Source organism: Elephas maximus, chromosome 3 (genome assembly GCF_024166365.1).
Source record: "Elephas maximus indicus isolate mEleMax1 chromosome 3, mEleMax1 primary haplotype, whole genome shotgun sequence".
NCBI classification, from domain to species: Eukaryota; Metazoa; Chordata; class Mammalia; order Proboscidea; family Elephantidae; genus Elephas; species Elephas maximus.
This window is the reverse complement of record NC_064821.1, coordinates 2,079,085-2,101,643: the sequence shown is the minus strand read 5'-3', so window position 1 is coordinate 2,101,643 and position 22,559 is coordinate 2,079,085. Positions and strand designations below refer to the sequence as shown.

Here is a 22,559-nt window from a genome sequence, read left to right as displayed (position 1 = left end):
ACTAGCCTGGGCTTTCTGGCCATAAAACCAACTTCACCAGAGAAGTCCAGCTGTGGTCAGATAAAAACACAAGGCCTCAAGGACAAAGAAAGAGAGAGCATCATCACAGACAGCTCACTGACCACTGGGTGTTGGCTGCCCCCACGCCCACCTTATCACGGAGATAACTGATCAGGGAATGTACTCACCCTCTGGGCGCACCCACCAGCACCTAACTCATCAGAGACCCACTCTTTCCCCCAAGGCAGGAGCATTTCAAAGAATGCAAAATAAAAAACTTGAGAATCAAACTACTCTGAGACAGACCCCAGCATGACAGGGACGGAGAAGTGGTGACTCGGTCTAGCATCCCACCCTGGCCGCTGTCCACACTGCCCCACTTTCTTGCCGGACATCCCGACCTTGGCCTGACGTGCACCCGACTGGTCTAGACCACATCCATGCGGCAAAGGCCATGCTCCGGACGTGCTCGCAAACTCACCAGCGTCATGATGTCATTTGCCAAGTCTCTGGCAAGATCTGGGGTGACAAAACAGGACAAACCAGTCAGCGCAACCCCAGTGTCGTACTGGCTGGGGCTGCTCAGGTCCTGCAACGGGAGGGACGAGGGGTCAGTGGGCAGCCGGGGGGCAGAGAGCAGCACCTTCCCCTGGGGCTGTGTGCAGGTCCGCGAGGGTGCAGCTGTGTCCCCATCTCCTCCCCCCACCTCAGAGAGCTCTGGGGTAACAAGGAAGATGAGACTTCGGGGGACCAACGATTCACGGCAGGTTCCACACTCTGTGTGTGCCCCAGAGAGCCACCGTGGGTGTGCTTGGGAACTGGTGACCACGCCTGGGGTGGGGACTGGAAAGTTTTCCTGGGGCCTCCTGTTTCACAAAGGGGGGCTGTGCCTCATGCAAGCACAGCTCTTGGTCCAGGGACACTTGGTCCCAGGGACATGGTCCAACTGTGGTGCACCCGGTGACCCTGCTCGCGATGACCGCAGCACTAAGGCAAAGGTGATGCCTGTCTGCCCCAAGAAGACAGTGGGCACAGCGCAGAGCAGCCCCATGGGGTCTCATCCTGGGAACCTGCCACCATGTGGGGGCTCTTCCTCCATGGCAAGGAGCCCCGGTGGTGTGACAGTGAAGCACTGAGCTGCTAAACCAAAAGGTCAGTGATTCAAACCCACCAGCAGCTCCACAGGAGAAAGACCTGGCAATCTGCTCCCATAAGTCACAGCCTAGGAAGCCCTACGGGGCAGCTCTACCCTGTCTCATGGGGTTGCCATGAGTCAGAACCGACTGGACAGCACTAACCACCACCCCCAAGACAAGCAGAGTAACCCCTCTAGATCCTTCCCGGGAGCGCAGAGAAGTGCTGGCCTGGAGGATGCAGTCACCACTGCAGTAAGGAGGGAACTCGGCACCTGGGACGAGAGGAGCTGACAGCTGCCCAAACCCTTCTCGGGGTCACCCAACTCTGGGTCCTAATCCCACAGTTCTAAAGAAAACTCATGAAAATGCTTGTTATGTGTTACCACCCGGCTCTGGGGAGAGGTTTTCTCTAGGAACACCTCCCCCCGCCCCGCCACCACCCCTGGCACCTTCTATCGATATGAGGCAAAAAACCCACGGAAGTGCACATAAGAGCTCACTTCCTGGCCTGTCATGGTAAATGTGGAAACACGGGCTTTCAAAGCCTCCCCACTCCCATGCTGAAACGTAAAACATCAGGACCCACAGCACAGAACTTGGTCCCCAGATGGCGAAAATGACCGGAGGGTCAAGGGAAGCGGCAGGGACCCGTGGAAGCTGCCATGGGACTTTTGGGAAATGACACTTTGCAGCAAGAATAATCACTGAGCAGCAAGGAGCCCCAGTGGCTCCCAGGGGGTCAGGGACGGCCCAGTCTCCGCCAGGCCCTGCACAGTGGGTTTCAAACTCTCTGGCTCCTTCAAGAAGCTGGCACAGACTGTGGACAGCTGAGGAGCGCCTGCCTCTCTTCTGAGAAAAGCACTGCCTCACAGAAGACGCACTTGCCCGCTGAAGGGCCAGAGGGGCCAGAGGTGCATGTGAGCTTGCTGGCCTTGGGGAGCGGCAGGAAAACAGCGTGGAGGACAAATGCATGCTGGGTCTCTGCAGGATGTGGACTCACCTTGCGGATCTGGTTGGTGGTCAGCATGATGACGTCCGTGCCCTCGTGGAAGCACTGCGAGGCGGCCAGGTACCCAATCCGCTGGCGGTGGGGAGCAGGTGGGGAAGAAAAGGCATGAGATGGAGATGGGCCACACTCAGCCTTCCAGGAGACTCCCAGCCCCACTCTGGTACCTTCTGCGGCTCCAAGCAGCCACCTGCTCTAGCCTCCACAGCAAAACCCTGCACCAGGGGCCATGAGGGGGTGGGCACTGGAAGCGGGAGCTTTTCTGGATCACAGCTGGAGGTCCCTCAAAGTCCAGGAGCGGGAAGTGCCCACCAAGTGTGTGGGTTTTCAGCATTCTAACGCTCTGCCTACAACTGGATCTTGTTCTAAAGCCTGTCACTAACACTCTGCCTTTCACTCCCTCATTGGCAGCCAGGAGTTGCTTTATGACCTGACGTAGTGGCCTCCTCCCCTACCCCACCCCAGGCCTCAGCTGGCACCACCACCGCCCTTCTGTCCCCTCACTCTCAAGACATGCCCCCAAAGCCTACAGCTCAGGACCCAAATGCATCAACACGCACCTGGACTGTGCACTCACCTTGAACGTGAACTTGGAGGCGCTCATCACTTCAATGATGTTGAAGGCGGCCCAGCTGATGTCATACCCCAGCATCTGTAACTGGGGCGGGGGGCACAGCACCGTTAACTTGGCGCAAAGCTGCAACACAGCTGAGGCCTCCCTCCCAGCACGCGGAAGCGCAAACTGTCCACAGCCAGCCTCCCCATGCACGTCGCGGGCTGTTTTAGGTCTTCTTTTGACAAACTCCTCTTCACAAATGAAAGCCACAAGACAGGTGACTAACCAGAACTGCAAGGGAGTGAGCTTCCACAACAGTGACACCGTATCTGCTGGTACAGCCAGAACTCCCAGCCAGCACGGGTATCCAGCTCAGACAGGGCTCCCAGATGGACCCTTCCTATCCCTCACATCTGATGAGGAAACAGGCCAGAAGGGGCAGTGCCTGGCCACTTCCACCACCCACCCAGGATGGGAGAGTTCCAAGCCTACACTCTGGCCACCAGGCTCAAGCCTTTAGGAGCTGGGACGCGGGAGTGACGGGGGGCTCCTGCTCATAGGCTCTGTGCACCTCTGCCCCAGCCAGCCCTGTGAGAGTCAGGACTCTGCTGTCCCAGACTCCAAAGCCCCCCAGCCCTGAGGCCAGGACCTGCACACGGTGTCAGTGACGGCGGGCCCAGCATGGCTGGGCAAGTGCACCAAGGTACTTACATACGTCAGCTTACAGACAGCGTTGGCTTTGACTGCGATGTTGTCTTGCTTCAGTTCCTGCTTGATTTCGTCAATGCACTGTGAGATGTATTTTGCCTGGAAAAGGGACAAAACTCAGGAATTACAATTATTTTGCTAACACAGTTCAGAATAGACACTTCAGAAGGAAGCCGGTCACGGTCTCATATCGTACGATTCCACTATGTAAAACGCCCAGAACGGGCAAATACCAGACACAGAAAGCTGGTCAGTGTTTGCCAGGGGCTGAGGGAGGGCAGTGGGGAGTGACTGACACTGGGGCTGGGGTTTCCTTTCAGGGACATGGAATGTCCTGGAATTAGATAGAGGAGCCAGTGGAACAACTCTGAGTTCACTGAATGCCCCTGGCAGTGGGGCCAGGAGTCCCTGCGGGGTCTGAGCAGATGATGTCTGCTACAGCATTCCTTAGATGAGGACACTGGATCAGGGGAGCCCCGTCACCCCCTGGCTGCCCCTGAGACTCCTCCCTACAACACCAGCCACATGCTGGGCTTGGGGTCCTCGCACATGCCACCCTCCCTCAACGGCTGGTCAGAGCTGGGCTGTGGATCCCGTTCCTCCAGGCCAATGGTCCAAGGTCACGTAGGCTCGCCTTCTCCTACAGCAACAGCAATAGTTTGACAACGCGAGTGCATGAGAGCTTCACTTCTCTGCACGGCTGAGTAAGGCTCCACTGTGCGGATGGACCACACTGTGTCTGTCCGTCCTGGACACTCAGGGTGTGTCCACCTTCTGGCTGATGTGAACAGTGCCGCTATCACGTGTGTAAGGCTTTTGCGTGGAGCGTGTTTTCACTTCTCCTGGGTCTGTGCTCAGGAGTGGAACTGCTGGGTCACATGGTGGCTCCGTGGTTAACTTTCCACAGCGGCTGCACCATTTCACATTCCCACAGCAGCGCATGAGGGTCTCATTTCTCCACATCGTTGCCAACGCTGTGACTGTCCATCTGTCATTCTTTCCATCTGAATCACTGAAACCATGTTCCCTGACATGCAAGGAGGGCCATGTATTCGGAGACAGGAGCTGGGGACCCCTCACGCGGGACCCAGTAACTTGAACGCGTGGAAGGAAACAGTGATGCCTGTTTCAACCTGCCGATGCTCCATCATAAAACATTCAGCAGAATCGTCTGTGGCCACGAGCGCACCAGGGGCTCTGAGCCTCTGCTGGGTGATGGTGGGGGGCTCAGGCCAGCTCAGGGTGTGGTCCCAGGCATGGGTCACAGGCGTGGGAGGGCTGAGCCGTGGGGCAGATGTGGGCTCACTCTGGGGACAGCTCCCCGGTCTTTCATGTCTTGACACCCCTAGAGACATGGGCCAGTTGCTGGACCTCACGTGTGGGTGCAGCTTCAGGTCAAAACCTTTTGGAATGGCATGCTAGTGGACATGCTAAATTAGCCCACAAGGAAGCCAACAGGAATGAAGACACACGTCCACACGAACAGCTGTTCACAGCACAATTCACAGTAGACAAAAGATGAAGACAGCCCAGGTGTCCATCAACACACGAATGGATAAAGTGTGGTCCACCCACACCACGGGTGACCATCAACAGAGGAATGGATAAAGTGTGGTCCACCCACACCACGGTTGTCCATCAACAGAGGAATGGATCAACTGTGGTCCACCCACTCCATGGGTGTCCACCAACAGATGAGTGGATCAACTGTGGTCCACCCACACCATTGGTGTCCACCAACAGACGAGTGGATAAACTGTGGTCCACCCACACCATGGGTGTCCACCAACAGACGAGTGGATAAGGTGTGGTCCACCCATACCACGGGTGTCCATCAACAGACGAATGGATAAACTGTGGTCCACCCATACCACGGGTGTCCATCAACAGATGAATGGATAAGCTGTGGTCCACCCACACCATGGGTGTCCATCAACAGATGAATGGATAAACTGTGGTCTACCCACACCATGGAACAGCATACGCCCAGAAATGGGAATAAAGCTCTGACGGATCTACCATGATGAAACATGTTGTGGGAAAGCCACGTGTTGTACAATGCCACTGATGTGACATGTCCACAAAAGGCAAATACAGACAGATATAAAGTGCATTAGGGGTTGCAGGGGCTGCAGGAGGGGACGGAGAGTGACTGCTAACGGGCACAGGGCTTCTTCTGGGGTGATGAGAATGTTCTGGAATTAGACAGAGGTGATGGTTGCACAACTCTGTGGATACAATGAATTTTGACGTGTACAGTTTAGAAAGTACGCCTGACCAAGCCATGATATTTTCAATCGCCTTGTAGGCATGTGAAAGCTGGACAATGATTGATAAACACTAAAGAAAAACGGATCTCTTTGTATTACAGTGTTGGCGAAGAATATTGACCATGCCATGGACTGTCAGAAGAACTAACAAGTGTGTTTTGGAAGACGTACAGCCAGAGTGCTCCTCGGAGGCAACAATGGTTAACACTTCATCTCACGTACTTTGGACAGGTTGTCAGGAGGGACCAGTCCCTGGAGGAGGACATCATCCTTGGTAAAGTGGAAGGTCGGTGAAAAAGAGGAAGACCCTCAATGAGGTGGACTGACACAGTGGCTGCAGCAATGGGCTCAAACACAGCAACGACTGTGGGAATGGCACAGGGCCAGGCAGTGTTTCCTTCTGTTGTGCACAGGGTCGCCATGACTCAGAACAAACTGGACAGCTCCCAGCAACGACACTTTAAAAGAGCGAGCCTCATGGTGTATAAATTATATCTCAGTCGAGCTGTTTAAAGCATTAAAAATTAAATTAAAAAATTTAATAAGAAAGAAATGGCATTGGCTCAGCCCCACCCGGCAAAGACTGCTTGAGGCAGGGCACGCTTCCCCTCTGTCTCTCCCTGAGGGATTCAAGTCTTCCAGGAACTCACCTGGGCTCCCACTTCAGGCAAATTCACTCATAAAAAAACTGCTCAAAGTATACACACATAATCTAGACCCAGAAAACCGTATCAAAAGCACACATTACAGATATTTTAAAGAATAAATGGCTGCATATCGCTGACACTTAAAAAGAAATTCCAGTGCAAGCATGACTCCATTTCTCGAATATCTCACCAGTTCCGGGCAAACTTCACACTTCACCACGGAGCAGATGAGGTACTAAAACACCGATGCTGGTTCCAGCATCTCTTCCGTTGTTCCCGAACCGCATTTAGAACAAAGGATACGTAAACCGAACCCGCTGCCACGGCATCTGTGTCGACTCACAGTGACCCTACGTGTGTATGAGGCTGCACACCGCCTTCATGGTCCTCCTGAGGACTACAGCGGGAGCCCCTGGGTGGTGCAAACAGGTAAGTGCTCAACTACCAAACAAAAGTTTGCTGGTTTAAACCCACGCGGAAGAGCCTCAGAAGACAGGCCTGGCTGTACACATCTGAAAGGTCAGACCCTCAGAAAACCTACGGGGCAGTTCTACTCTGCACACGCGAGGTCGCCACGACTAGGAATGGAATCGCCAGCGCCTCCTGACAACAACGGGACTATGACAAAACAGGACACCGCCTCCTGGCTACTCATCAGAACTCTCTGGGCCCTTTTTCAAGATTGGGAGTCCTGGGCCCTCTCTAATCAGGTCAGGATCTCGAGGGGAGGGGCCCTGATGACCTGCCATTTCTACAAAGCTCCGCAGTTGATTTCGAGGTGCTGTCATGCTCAAAAGTCACTGAACTTGACCCTTGACATTTCCAAGCAGTACTTTCTGGATTGTCCCAAGCATGCCGTTTCTGTCACTGTGTACAGCTGCCCCCACAACGTGCAGACACAGCTAAAGGGCAGCCTGCAGGCCACACTGCCCCTGGCTCAGGGACAAGGCACCCACGCTAATGAGTGTGAACCCCAGCAATGGGACACACGACCACAGCTCTGACAAGCTGAGCCCCAGAAGCCTCGCGTCCACAGGACCCGATGCAACGCCAGTGTTGCGGGGCGTCTGGTTTCTCAGGCCAGAACATTTTCGAAGTCCCATCAGTAACTGGGGCGGGGAGAGGACAGCAGTTACCACATCCGTCTTGCCAAGGACAACACGTCACCATCCACCACCATCGCTTCCAAAAGGAAAGGCATTTTATTTTAATGCGATAAGGGAAGTCGGCCTCAAAATGAAGGGGCGGCCTTCTGCTGACACGTCTGAGCTGTGCCAACAGTGGGACTCTGGCCCTACTCTGTGTGTCGTGGACGGGCTCCGGTGCCTCTGCAGCCAACGAAACGCGGTGGTGTGAAGGAGCCCAGAGCTGGAGGGCTCACACCCAGGTGTCGGCATCATTACAACCACAGTCATCAAAGACAGAAGTGACCAGAGGACAGGACAGCCCCCACACATACAGTCAGCTGACTGAGGGGACAGCACAGTTCCCCGCGGTGAGAAAGGATGGTCGTCTCCTGAAACGCTGCTAGGTCAGCTGACAGTCACACGTGTTGCTGGGTGCCACGGAGTCAATGCCAACTCACAGCGACCCCATGTGACAGAGCAGAACTGCCCCACAGTATTCCCCAGGCTGTCATGTTTGCGGAAGTAGGTTGCCAGGTCTCTCTCCTGTGGAGCTGCGGGGGCGGGGGGGGTTGGAACCGCTCACCTGTAGGTTAGGAGCCCAGTACTTAACCGTTGGTCCCTGGGGCTCCTTGTCTTCACCCTACCTCCCGCGCAGTTGTTCCCAGTGCGCTGGAGAGCGCCCTGAGGAAGGTGCGTGGGCAAGTCCTGAGAAAACATCTCCGTAACTCTGGTTCGACAGGACACCAACAACATGACCATGACAGGGAAATGCTGAGAAACTGGGCTGTGTTGGAATTGAGACCTTCTGTAGCTCTTAGTCAGCCCTGGTGGTGCAGCGGTAAAAGCAGCTGGCTGCTAACCAAAAGGCTGCCAGTTCACGTCCACCCAGAGACGCCTCCGGAGAAAGGCCTGGTGATCTACTTCTGAAGAACCCGCCACTGAAAACCCCAGGAAGTACAGTCCTGCTCTGACACACGTGAGGTCGCCCGGAGTCGGGGTCAACTTAACGTCACCTGGGGGGTCGCCCGGAGTCGGGGTCAACTTAACGTCACCTGGGGGGTTGCCCGGAGTCGGGGTCAACTTAACGTTACCTGGATAGCGCAAAGACACTGCTGAGAAAGGCGAGAGGCCACAGGCCGGGCAGAGCCGCTCACTGCACAGGCCACGGGGCTCCGCCCAGAATCGACAAAGAGCTCTCACAGCTGTGGGAAACCACAGCAAAACCTAACCCAGCAAGGGGCAGATTTCTGAGTGGGCCGCACCGTGTGGGAGGCCGGAGGGACAGGTGTCACTGCCCTGTGGGGAAGTGACGCTGATGAGAAAATCACCGCCCAAGGCAGCGGGATGAGAGCCAGGTGTGCAGTCAGGGCCTGTCTTAGTCACCTAGTGCTGCTATAACAGGAAATACCACAGAAGTTTATTCTCTTACAGTCCAGTAGGCTAGAAGTCCAAATGCAGGGCATCAGCTCCAGGGGAAGGCTTATCTTCGTCGGCTCTGGAGAAAGGTTCTCGTCATCAATCTTCCCCGGACTAGGAGCTTCTCCGTGCAGGAACCCCGGGTCCAAAGGGCATGCTCTGCTCCCGAGGCTGCTTTCTTGGTGGGATGAGGTCTCCAACTCTGCTTGCTTCTCTTTCATCTCTTGCAAGATAAAAGGTGGTGCAGGCCAGACCCCAGGGACACTCCCCTTACATTGGATCAGGGAAGCTTAAGGGTTTTACAATCTCACCCTAATCCTCTTTAACATAAATTTACAACCACAAAATAGAGGACGACCACACAATACTGGGAATCTAGGCCTAACCTAAATTGACACATGTTTTTGGCAGACACAATTCAATCCATGACATGGCCTAAAGCCCGGCCAGCTGCTCTAGCCCCTCTCCCACCCAGGCTGCTCCTCCTCCCTGCAGGTCTCCTCCCAAGACCTGGGGCACACATCAAGCTAACCCATCAAACATGTCACCCTTGGCTCAGACCAGTCAGTGCCCGTGAAGGGGAACCGCCCATCTAGGGGTGGGCACTCCCTTACCAACCCTCTGGCTCAAACTCACGCCAGCAGGAAGTGGATCAGTGGTCGTCAGGGACAGGGGAGGGGAATGAAGAGTGACTCGTAATGGGTACGAATTACCTTACAGGGTGATGGCAATGTCCTAAAAGTAACTTTCGGTGATAGTTACACAGTTCTGCAAACATCAATGTATACTCTGCTGTTGTTGCCACCTGCAGTCACGTCAGCCCGACTCATGGCAGCCCCACGCGCCATGGAGCGAAACATTGCCTCGTCCTGTGGCACCCCGATGGGACGCGCGTCAGACCACTGTGATCCTAAAGTTTTTCACTGGCTGATTTTCGGAGGTCGATCACGAGACCTTTCTTCCTAGTCAGACTTAGTCTCAAAGTTCTGCTGACCCTGTTCAGCATCACAGCATCACGCAGCCTCCAGAAAGACCAGTGGTGGCCGTGCATGAGGTGCGCTGGCCAGAAATCGAACCCGGGTCTCCTGCGTGGAAGGCGAGGATTCTACCACTGAACCTCCATTGTTCTCTAAGGTGTTTTATGAACACTAAAATCCACTGACATACACGCTTAAAACAGGCGGGTCGTATACCATGTAAGCTATATATCTATACACTGGTTTAAAAACAAACACCGCCGCCGCTGCTGGGTCAGGTCTGCTCCCAGACCAGGGCCTGGGGACAAGCGTGGCGCACGGCCCCCTCTGCCCTACACTGGATGACAGCAGTCTGGAGAAGCCCCTTAGGGTCTGTACTGGGCTGGATGGCATCCTCCAAAAACTCACGCCCACTCAGACCCTGTGAGTGTGACCTCACTTAGAAACAGCCTCTAATCAATGTTATCGGTTAACCCAAGGTGATACAGAAGCAAAACCAAAAAAAAAAAAAAAAACCTGTTGCCGTGGAGTCGATTCCAACTCACAGCGACCCTAGAGGACAGAGTAGAACCGCCCCACAATTTCCAAGAAGCTGCTGGTGGACTCGAACCGCCAGCCCTTTGGTCACCAGCCACAGCACTTAACCACTACGCCACAGGGGTTTCCACACAGGATCAGGGTGGAGTCCAGTCCAATAACTGGTGTCCTCAAAAAGGACAGACAGACAGACACACACAGAAGGCAGAAGGCGATCTGACGGTGGGGGTAGAGGCTAGAGTGATGCAACCACAAGCTGAGGAACACCTGGGGCCACCAGAAGCTGGAGAGACAAGGGAGGATCCTCCCCCAGAGCCTCCCTACAGAACCAACCCCGCCACACCTTGATCTCGGATTTCTGGCCTCCAGAACTGGTACCTGTGTCATGCGGATGACACAACCTTGCCTGCTGAAAGTGAAGAGGACTTGAAGCACTTACTAACGAAGATCAAAGACCACAGCCTTCAGTATGGATTACACCTCAACATAAAGAAAACAAAAATCCTCACAACTGGACCAATGAGCAACATCATGATAAATGGAGAAAAGATTGAAGTTGTCAAGGATTTCATTTTACTTGGATCCACAATCAACAGCCCTGGAAGCAGCAGTCAAGAAATCAAAAGACGCACTGCATCGGGCAAATCTGCTGCAAAGGACCTCTTTAAAGCATTGAGGAGCAAAGATGTCACCCTGAAGGCTAAGGTGCACCTGACCCAGGCCATGGTATTTTCAGTCACATCATATGCATGTGAAAGCTGGACAATGAATAAGGAAGACCGAAAAAGAGCAGACGCCTGTGAATCGTGGTGTTGGTGAAGAATATTGAATATACCGGCGACTGCCACCAAAGAACGAACAAATCTGTCTTAGAAGAAGTACAACCAGAATGTTCCTTAGAGGCAAGGATGACGAGACTGCATCTTACATACTTTGGACGTGTTGTCCGGAGGGATCAGTCCCTGGAGAAGGACATCATGCTTGGCAGAGTACAGGGTCAGCGGAAAAGAGAAAGACCCTCAACGAGGTGGACTGACACAGTGGCTGCAACAACAGGCTCAAGCATAACAACGATTGTGAGGATGGTCCAGGACCGGGCAGTGTTTCATTCTGTTGTGCACAGGGTCGCTATGAGTCAGAACCGACTCGACGGCACCTAACAACACAACAGAACTGGTAGCAGATGCCTTTCTGTAGTTTTCAGCCCCTGGCTCTGGGCACTGTGAGGGCGCCCCGGCTCCTGGGGCAGGCCCACGGGTTGTTTCTATTGCACACAGCAGCCAGGGGCCCAGAACTGGGTCTCCCAGCTGTGCAGACATCTGCCAGTGGGCTCAGGGGCCCCCTACATTCTCAAAATGGAAGCCACAGATAAGCCCTCCGCACCCAAGGTCCCACAGGGGTTCCACCCGGCTCTGGAATCCAGCCTCCACCCCACACCGCCTCTTCTCAACAGACAGATTCAATCAGTCACCTGTGATGTTGCCCATGTGAGCCACTCGGGAGACAGAAGACACAAGCTGGTGCAGCAGTACCTGGATGGAAGTCCTGAGAAGGCTGGACACAGCCAGAAACGGTCCAGAAGACCAGCGGGCCAGAGACAAGCTGTGAGCGAGGCAGGGCCTGAGAACTTGTCGGCAGTGAGACTCACATTTAAGGAGGAGTCACTGCATATTGACGCCACGTGTGCAAACTGCGTGCAAATTTACATGCCGCTGTTAGGGATCAAATTGTGTCCCCCCAAAAAATGCGTTGTAAATCTGAACCTCTATGCCTGTGGTGGTAATTTCATTTGGGAATGGGTTGTCTCCACGTTAATGCAACAGGATTAGTGTAGGGTATGTCTTAAATCAATCTCTTTTGAGACAGAAGAGACATTAAAAAAAAAAGGGAGCAAGCAGAGACCGAGTAAGATGTCAGGATGTCAAGATACATGGGGGTCTCCCAGGAACCAAGCAGCAAAAGCTGAAGAGGCAAGGACCTTCCTCCAGAGCCGGCAGAGAGAGAAAAACTTCCCCTAGAGCCAGCGCCCTGAATTCAGACTTCCAGCCTCCGCAGCTGTGAGGAAACAAATTGTTTGTCAAACCCCCCACTTGTGGTACTTCTGTTACAGCAGAGAACTAAGACAGGAGTCATTTAGCGCGCAGCTGTCAGCAGGCTCCACAGAACACCAAAAACCAAAAAACCAAACCCAGTGCCGTCGAGTCAATTCCGACTCATAACGACCCTATAGGACAGAGTAGAACCGCCCCATAGTTTCCAAGGAGCGCCGGGCAGATTCGAGCTGCCTCCCCTTTGGTTCACAGCCGTAGCACTTAACCACTATGCGGCCAGGGTTTCCTACAGAACATCAGGGATGGCTAACAGGGCCAAGACCCCTCTGGGGTCCCACAGGCTCCTGAGTAAGCCAGGTCAAACAAGAGGACCATCTGAGTGGTGAAGTTACAGGCAATAACAGCAGGCCATAAATTACCCAGAAACGAGCCTCGCAGGACTCTCTGAAGACGTAGTAGATGCGCTGTGAAAGGGCCTAGAGTAAGAGCTCCTCGGCGCTGCAACAATCAACCCAGGCAGCTGCTCACTGAAAGGTGTGAGGGCCAAGTCCACCCAGGCGCCTTGGAAGAACGGCCTGGCCATCGACTTCTGAAAACTCAGCCACTGACAACCCTGTGGAGCACAGTTCCACTCTGCACACACGGGGTGCCATGAGTCGGAGTCGACTCGGCAGCCTCAGGCTTGGGCTTTCTGATGAAGGATGTAAGGCAAAGGGTAACCAGAGACCCTCCAAATGGCTCTGCCAAACTTCTGATCGTGATGCACAGCCTCAGCGCAGTCACGCAGAAGGTGACGGCGACTCTCTCGGTCCCAGAAAGCTTCTCACGGTCTCAAGGCAAAAAAGAAACTGAGAGAGAGCCACCAAAAACTGAGGGGCTTTGACATGACTCTTATCATTGAAGAACCAGGAAAAAAAAACCCAAACCCGTTGCTGTTGAGACCATTTCAACTTATGGCGAGGCCATGTGACAGAGCAGAGCCACCCCCACAGGGTTTCCCAAGCTGCCATCTATAAGGGAGGAAGCCACCAGGTGCTTTCTCCTGCAGAGCCGCTGGGGGCTTCCAACTGCTAGCCCGTCAGCTAGCAGACGAGCGTTTAACCACTGCACCACTGTGGCTCTTCTATCTTTAGGGAAGCTCCGAATTTAAAGATAGCTCTTGTCCTCCCTGACACCCCGAGGTCACACAAGATCCCCACGGGTGTGGAATGAACACACGGAGGGGGGCTGCCCAGGCACCGTGCTTCCTGTGGGGTAGAGAGTCAACAAGGTCCCTACAGGGGGCCAGGACGCCGCTGCCCTGGCTGAGCTACATCTGGCCAGCGGGGCTGCGCTTTCAGGACTGCTCTATAGGAGATCCCCGGGAGACTACCCAGCCCTGTGGCTCCCAGCCCCCAGACCCCAAGCGCCTGTCAGGAGGCTGAGGGTCACACAGTATACGCTGCACTGGGCTGAATCACAGGAAACGGCCGTTTGAGGGTCAGAAACCAGAGGCTGTCAGCTCTTTCAGAGGGCTCACTCGGCCTTCACCCTGGAAGAGCCGGGACAGCTGGCCACCCCACAGGCCTCTCAACTCAGCACTGCTGAGCCAGGGCCACGTCCTGCTCTGGGGCCCATCCTGAGTGCAGAGGGCTGAGCACCATCCCTGCCTCCACGCACTCAATGCCATAGCAGCTCCCCCTGTCGCCACGGGGGAGAATCCTTGCCCTGGGGTCAGGACACTTAGTGACTTAAAGCAACACAAACATATTATCTCACAGCTCCGGGGCCAGGAGTCTGACATGGATCCACCTGAGGGGCTGAAATCCAGGTGTGGCTGGTTCCTTCCAGAAGCTCCAGAGAAGAATCGACGCCCTGCCCTTTCTAGCTTCCAGATCCCATGCACTCCCTGGCTCAGGGCCCTGTACCGCTCCGGTCTCCTGTTCCCTTGGTCACCTCTCTCTCTCTCTGACCCTGGCCCCCTCCCTCTTGTAAGAATCCTTGTTGACTACACTTAAGGCCCACTCAGCTAATCCAGGATCATCTCCTACCTCAAGCTACCTAACTTAGTCACACCTGGAGAGTTCCTATTGCCATCTAACAGCTCACACGTTCTGGGGATCAGGACATGGACGTCTCTGGGGGCCATTATTCAGCCAACCAGTCAGGCCACCCTCGGGGGCACCCAATCACTCAGGGGATCGGCAGGACGTGGTACGAGAAGGCGGGACCATCACAGCTTCCTTGGCTTTGGCAGAGACCTAATGACAGACAGACCATCCCAGCAAGGAGACAGTAGGGGCAGCCTGGCTGCTGGAAGCTCTGAGGAAGGGGGCACATCCTTGAGGACAAGGCACTACCTGAGGGTCGAGGGCAGGAACACCAAGGCTTACTGGTCATCACCAGAAGCTGGGAGAGACATGGAGCAGATTCTCCCTCAGAGCTGCTGGAGGGACTGACACGGCCGACACCCTGATCGCAGACTCCCAGCCTCCAGAACTGGGAGACGATACGTTTTTTTCTTATAAGTTGCTCGAGGAGCCCTGGTGGCGCAACGGTTAAGCGCTCAGCTCCTAACCAAAAGGAAGGCTTTGGTAGGTTCTTCCTTCTTACCGCACCTCTCCCCAGACGGAGACTCCTTGCAATGTAATTTCAAAAAAAAAAAAAAAAAAATGAAAGTTTATTTCTTATGATAGATTTCAGTTTAAAACTTCTTTGCAGCAACACAGAGATGAAGACCAGAAGTGACTTTAAAAGCCACATACAAAGATGGTGTGACTTAGCAGAAAGCATGTCATACAAAGTTTGGGAGAACCAGAGTCCAAGTTCCTGGGCTCGTGAACTAGGTGACAAATCAGGAGGAGTCCCCTGACCTCTCCGATGCTGTCCCCCCGGCTGTAAAGTTGGGGTGACGGCGGCCTTCCCCACCTTACTGAGTGGTCGTGAGGGTGAAGTAACAGAATGCAAAGTGCGCTCTAAGGAACTGCCTAGTTTGTTGTCCAAACCTCAGGCTGTGTGACTGATCCCTTAGCGGGTTGTGAGATCATATTTAGTGGGTGATACTTAAAAAGAAAAAAAAAAACAAAGAAGACAAGACCAGATTCCAGGCACTTTGAAACTTCTGTTTCTGCATACACGTCTGCAAGCGTCAGTGTGTGTGTGCGTATTCTTACTACGTAAAATGTATTTCTAAAATGGGTCCCCAAAATTTCAAAAACGGGGCTCATTCAGGCGCTCCTAGGGTCGCAGAATGTATTCTCATCCTTAAGGTACAGCGAGAGTGCTGTCGGCAGGTAGGTCGGACTCCACACGGGAATGTCCCTTGCTTATAAAACTCGGAAGTGACTAAACATAAAACAAATGACTTAATATTTTATTACCATGGGCGCTTTTCATATTTGGCGGAAAACTTTTCTTAACTTTAATTTTTTTATTATAAAATGTACCCACGACTCTGTAACATCCTTAGTGTTACTAGGTAAAAACTGAAATTAACTTTGCCCCCAATCCCACTCTTTCAAAGTAACCACCTGTCTGAGTCTCCTTGGTGTTGTAACAAATCACCACAAATCGGCGACTTAATATTGTGGTTCAGTGCAATCCAGTGAATTTCGATTCACAGCAAATCTTTACAAGAGCAGATTGCCAAGTCTTTCTTCCGCCATGCCACTGGGTGGGCTCGAACCACCAGCCTTTTGGGTAGCAGCTGGGCACAAACGGTTTGCACCACCCAGGGACCTTCACATTCCTACCGAACCCAAACAAAACCCGTTGCTGCAGAGTTGATTCTGACTCATGGAAAACCTACAGGACAGAGTACAACTGTCCCTCAGGGCTTCCAAGGAGCGGATGGTGAATTCCAACTGCCAACCTTCTGGTTAGCAACAAAACACTTAACCACTGCGCCACCGGGGCAATGCCTGAGAAACGCCAAACAAGGCAACGAGCAGCCCGGAGTCTGAAGGGAACATGTGAGCAACGATCCAGAGATCACGAAGGTGCTCTTCTGGTTAGGAAACCAGGGCAGGCAGACACGTGGTGTCCTGCCAGAAACTACCCACCAGTCAACAGCAGGGCCCATCTGGACACCTGTGACTTCTGAGGATGTCTAGCACCAGCCTGGCCCTGTATTGCTTTAAAACGCTGCCGTCGTCACTTGTTAGCTGCTGTCAAGTGGGCCCGAGTCATGGTGACCCCAGGCACAACAGAATGAAACGCTGCCTAGTCCTGCACCATCCGTGTGATGGTTTGAGGATCTGATCGTTGTAATCCACAAGGTGTTCACTGGCTGATTTTTGGAAGTCGATTGCCAGGCCTTTCTTCCTAGCCAGTCTTATTCTGAAAGCTCCGCTGAAGACTGTTCACCATCACAGCAACACACAAGCCTCAGGTGGCGGCTGCCCGTGAGGTGCACTGGCCTAGAATCGAACCCGGGTCTCCCGCATGGAAGCCATGAAACCTACTACTGAGCCACCACTGCCTCCATCACCACGCCTGCCTAACTTGCCCCCAGCCTGTGACAAAGGCGCTATGGAGTCACACCAATTCCAACCCAGGAAGCCACAGCTCAGGGTACTTCCCAGTGCCGAGGGACACGCCACTTTTAAAAACCACCTTAACAGTGTGTGGCCTTCCGTGGCAGAGACCCCAGCCCCTCTTTGTTGTTAGGTGCCAGTGAGTCGGATCTGACTCACAGCGACCTTATGTACAACAGAACGAGAGACCCCTCTTTAGAATCCCAAAATAGGCTGCTCAGTGATTGCCACCGAACAGAGGCAGAGGAACAGCGATGAGACCCGGCTGTTGCCATAAACTGCCCTTACTCACGGCAGCCCCACGTGCTACACAGGAGAACGGCTGCAGAGGATTTTCTCAGTTATCGTATCTCCAGAAACAGATCGCCAGGCCTTTCCTCCACATAGCCACCAAAATGTAAGTTCAGCTAAAAAGTAACCTCCACACTCACACTATGTTTCAAATTTGGTTAGCCCCCACTCAGTAAATAAATCAGGGAAACTAGTTACTATTTCAAAAACAAAAAAAATTAAAGGTAGTAACCAAAACCTACAGAGAGAGCTGCTAACATTCTGCAAAACCAAGGAGCAGTCAGAGAGAAGGGGAAGGGCCGGTGAAACGCAACTAAAATAACCTAATCCCATTTCAGTGTGGTCACACCAATTCTGAAAAAGTGCAACAAAGCGGCAAGAACTCAGGTTCCAGAAGGCTCTGGGCTGAGAGCAATTCCTACATCCGGTAACAAAAGGACCTCGCAGAGCCGCTGTGAGGACTTGGGAGGGGTGCCCAGGCGGCATATGCTATGGGGACCTACGGGGACCTACGGGACCGGATGCAGACCGCCGGCCAACAGCTGCTTTTCCCCGGGACCACCTTGCTCTCCACCCCGGGGATTCGGGGAGAAACACACCCAGGGACGTTTCCTAACGCGTCCACTGCCCAGTCACCACGGGCATCCCCCAACGAAGCCGGCCCTCGAGGCTCTGTGGCCACTGGCTGTTCCCCTTCTTCCTTCATCTAGGTCGCAGGCTGGGGGGAGGGCAGGGCAGGGCAGGGAACGATGCCCAATTACGATGTTACTTCTGGAAAACCCTTCGTGGCCCTGGCTGCCGGCTCTGTCCCCAGTTCGCTTCCCCATTCCTGGCCCCCTCCGCTGCTTCCTTGTTTCGGCCCAGGATGCTGACCGCCTTTCCTCCCGACAGCAGGCCCCCTCCGGGAGCGCGGGCGGGTGGGCGTCAGGCAGCGACCCGGGCCCGAGCATCTCCCGGGGGCCGGCGGACCCCTGCCTCGGTCTCCCGAGGGCGCTGCCAGCACGGAGGGTCCCTCAGGAGGAGACCGCTGGCCTGGGGCGGGGTCCGCGGCGCTGCGTCTTTACCAGGTGGTCCCAAACGCGCTCGGACGGGGCGCCCGCTGCTCGGGGTCCTGGGGGGCCTCCGCCGGGGCGCCCTTCAAGCCTGGGGGCCGCCTGGAGGGGGAGGGGCCGGCCCGCAGCTCCGAGCGGGTAAACTGAGGCTGGGGCGGGGCCCGGGACGCGGCGCCGTTAGCAGGGCTCCCAGGTCCTCGATGCGCTCGGGAGTCCGCGGCCCGCTGCTCGGGGCGGGGGCAGCCGGGCGCTGGGGCGGGTCTCGGGCGAGTAAGTGAGGCCGAGAGGCGGGCCGGGCCGGGCTCACCTCGTCCTCCTTGTGGTTGCGGATCCCGCGCACCAGATCCTGCAGGTTCTTGTCGAACATGCGGTCGATGCTGCCCTTGACCATCTTGAGGGCCATGGCGGCGGCCGACGGGGGCCGCGCCGGCCTCGAGCCCCGGCAGGCCCGCGGGCGGGCGCCAAGCGGGGATCCGGGGGCTGCGCCTGCACCCCGAGGAGCGCTGCGCTGCCGGCCGCCGCGTCACGGAGGATTCCCAGGCCAGCTCGGCGGCGGAACCCGTGTAGACGGCAGCGACGGCGGCTGCAGCGACTCAGGAGCCCCGCTCCAGCCCGGACCGATTGCAAATGGCGGACAAGATGGCGCCAGGTCAGCTGACGCTAGCGCTCCGGCCGCGCCGTCCCGCCCCCGGAAGCCCTGCCTCCCCAGGAAACCACGCCCCTCCCCTCCGAGACACCACGTTGCCCTGACGACCCCGGGCGGCCCAATGGGAACACGGGCACCGCCCTGTCCTGCAGCTCAGCCCGCCCCCTCCGCCTGTGGGTTCTTCCTCCTCACTGGTCAGTGGCCTCTGGAACTCCACCTACTTCCCCTTTCCGGCTTCTAGTCACGCCCCCTGGGAGACCCGGCCCCGCCCCACCTCTCAGCTAAGTGACAGCGTGGGCGGGGCGTGCTGTAGGCGGGGCGCCCACGTGGAGGGGCCGGCGAGTTCCTGCAGAAGGACCCAGCTCCGCCTCTTCTGAATCTCAAAGCTGACGTTGCCTGCGAACCTCCGAACCCGATGTTGAGGTTATCGAAGCTGTGTCTCAGAAAGCCACACAAAATCCCGTGATATGGCAAGACAGAGATTAACATTCCTACTGGAAGAAACTGAGGTGTAGAACTAGGATTGCAACACATTCATTTCATAACCATCTGTGAGAACGAATGGAAACCCTGATAGAATAGTGGTTAAGAGCTATGACTGCTAACCAAAAGGTCGCCAGTTCCAATCCACCAGGCGCTCCTCGGAAACCATATGGGATAGTTCTGCTCTGTCCTGTCGGGTCGCTATGAGTCGGAATCGACTCAACGGCAGCGGGTTTTGTTTTGTTTTGTTTTTTGGTATAAGAACAAACATCTGTCTTGGAAGAAGTACAGCCAGAATGCTCCTTAGGAGCAAGAATGGTGTGACTTGTCTTGCTTACTTTGGACGTGTTATCAGGAGGGACCAGTCCCTGGAGAAGGACATCATGCTTGGTGAAGTAGTGAACAAGATGGACTGACAGAGTGGCTGCAACAATGGCCTCAAACATAGCAAAGATCGTGAGGATGGAGTAGGACCAGGCAACACTTCATTCTCTCATACATGCGGTCTCTATGAATCAGAACCAACTTAATGGCACCTAACAACTGTGTGCCAGGCATGGTAAGGGGCATGGACAAACAGCTGTGGATGAGGATAAGGTATTTGAATAAGGTATTTGCAATACTTACATCTGACAAAGGACTTATATCCAAAATATAGTTAAACAAAAATCAAATCATAAAAAAACAAAAACTCCTACAAATCATGAAAAAGACAAACCAGTTAAAACACGGCAAGACTTGGACATCACTTCAACGAAGAAGACCTCCAAATGGCCGAGAAGCCTATGCATAGCATAAAAACCAAAAACCCCCAAACCTGTTGCCGTCAAGTAGATTCCAACTTGCAGCGACCCTATAGGACAGAGTAGAACTGCCCTGTACAGTTTCCAAGGAGCACCTGGTGGGTTTGAACTGCTGACTTTTTGGTTAGCAGCGGTAGCTCTTAACCACTAGGCAACTAGTTTCCATGCACAGCTTGTGCTTATATGACAGTAAGCCCTGTATTATTTGCTGTCAGGGATTATAATTATTGTTGTTACTTGCCATGAACTCGATTCCAACTCTTGGCAACTCCCTGTGTGCAGAGTAGAACTGCTCCATCGGGTTTTCTAGGCTGTGACCTTTCGGAAGCAGATCCACAGACCTGTCTTCCAAGGTGCCTCAGGGTGGGTTTAAACTGACAGTCTTTATGGCTAGCAGTAGAGTGCCTAACCATTTGAGCCACCCAGGGACTACAACGAGATACCTCTACACCCTCAGGAGAGTGGACAAAATGGGAAAGACTGACAATATCAAGTGTTGAAAAAACGTGGGGCTCCTAGGACTCACCTCTCATACTCTCCAGGTGGGAATGTAAAATAGCACAACTACTTGGGAAAACTATTTAACAGGATCTACTGAAGCTGAAGCTAACTCCGTGAGCCAGGATTCCACTAATGGGTATAACCCCAACAGGAATGCATGAATAGGGGCAGCACAGATATGTACAAGAAGACTCATAGCAGCTTTATTCATATTAGAGCCCTGGTGGCACAGTGGTTAAGGCACTCGGCCACTAACCCAAAGGTCTGCAGTTTGAACCCACCAGCTGCTCTGCAGGAGAAAGATGTGGCAGCCCTATGGGGCAGTTCTACTCTCTCCTACAGGGTTGCAATGAGTCAGAATCGACTTGAGGCCCTTGAGTTTGGTTTTTTATTTATTTATTTATTTTTTGGTTACTCATATTAGCCAAAAATCCCAAACAGCTCAAATATCCGTCAGCACAAAATGGATAATTTGTGGCATGTTCATGCGACGGAATGCTACTATGCAGCAATGAAAAAAAACACACTGCTTATAGTAGAGCAAAATGGGGTGAATTACACAGACATAATGTTGAGCAGGAGCCCTGGTCATGCAGTGGTTAACAGTTATGGCTGCTAACCTAAAGGTCGGCAGTTTGAATCCGCCAGCCGCTCCTTGGAAACCCTATGGGGCAGTTCTGCTCTGTCCTATAAGGTCTCTATGAGTTAGGATAGACTTAACAGCAACTGGTTTGTTTTTTGGGGGGATAAGGTTGAGCAAAATAAGTCAGTCACAAAAAGCGTGCACTGCATGATTCTATTGGTGTGAGGTTCCAGGATCTATGGCGATAAAGCTGAGTAACTTGTCCTAGATTACATAACTACACCTGGGAGAACGGAAAACTAGGGAAGTGAATTCTGGGAAGTCTGTGTAATAGCTTCCAGCCCAGCTGTTACAGGAAGGCGGCAGGGAAGCACTATGGCAATGGACCTCACAACGAGAAAACTGAACGAAATATATGAAACAGTGGCTTTTGGGCATTAACCGAAGACAGCACAGGGCTGTGCTCCTCAGGAGAAGGGAAACTCACAAAATGAAGCCTACGATCCCGCCCGTTTTCTGCCTAGAGGCAAGTTCCAGGCTACAGATCAGGGAAGGGAAACCAGAACAGAAACCAAGGGCCTCACCTAGTGGGCCGTGGTGGTTCAGTGGTAGAATCATCACCTTCCGGGCGGGAGATCTGGGTTCAATTTCCAGTTAATGGGCTTCACTTGCAGCTACTACGCAGCTGTAGGCGGAGGCTTATAAGTTGCTATGATGCCAAACAGGCTTCAGTGGAGCATCCAGACTAAGACAGACTAGGAAGAAAGGCCTGATGATCAACTTCTGAAAATCAGCCAGTGAAAACCCTACGGATCAAATGGTTGGGTAGAATTTGCAGAGTAGAGGGTTGGAGAGAATGAAGCTACGCGAGGAAGGAATTCTTCCATCTTCGTAGGGTTCCCCTTGAACCTTTGGCGAAATATCAAACTGTACATGCAACGGTCAAACTCCGTGAAGCAGGCAAAGAACAACTGGGAAACAACTTCCAGAGCTCATGCAGCTCCGGAATGTTCGGCCGAGGCTGGAGAGAACTCACTGAGTACGTGAGGCATTCAGCAGGGCCTCAGAAGAGTCACACCTTTTCACAGAGCTCAAACAAACCTGGAGACTATTCCAAACCCGGTCTAAAAGAGATTTTTCAGCTTTAAGTAATTTAACTGCCAACCAGAACAAAGTCCGACATTTTCTATAGGAAAATGACAAAACCCCGGATTTATTAACTGATAAATAAAAGTCAAACTGACTATAACTTGAT

General features: G+C 53.7%; 1 protein-coding gene across 3 annotated transcripts in view; it reads right to left on the bottom strand.

Moving 5' to 3' along the window:
• LOC126071863 (AP-3 complex subunit delta-1) overlaps nt 1-18,932 on the bottom strand; it is a 48,861-nt gene extending 29,929 nt beyond the window's left edge. The window contains exons 1-5 of one of the 3 annotated variants that reach the window (XM_049876225.1): nt 18,596-18,932; nt 3,410-3,505; nt 2,720-2,800; nt 2,137-2,217; nt 482-589 (exon numbers count right to left, since the gene is read on the bottom strand). In XM_049876225.1, the coding sequence (XP_049732182.1) occupies nt 482-589; nt 2,137-2,217; nt 2,720-2,800; nt 3,410-3,505; nt 18,596-18,691 (462 nt within the window). In that variant the 5' untranslated portion in view covers nt 18,692-18,932. Of the gene's footprint in view, nt 1-401; nt 590-2,136; nt 2,218-2,719; nt 2,801-3,409; nt 3,506-18,595 lie in introns of those variants that run through there. The other 2 variants (XM_049876226.1, XM_049876227.1) reach the window with 2 other exon arrangements.
• Nucleotides 18,933-22,559: the final 3,627 nt, after the last annotated feature.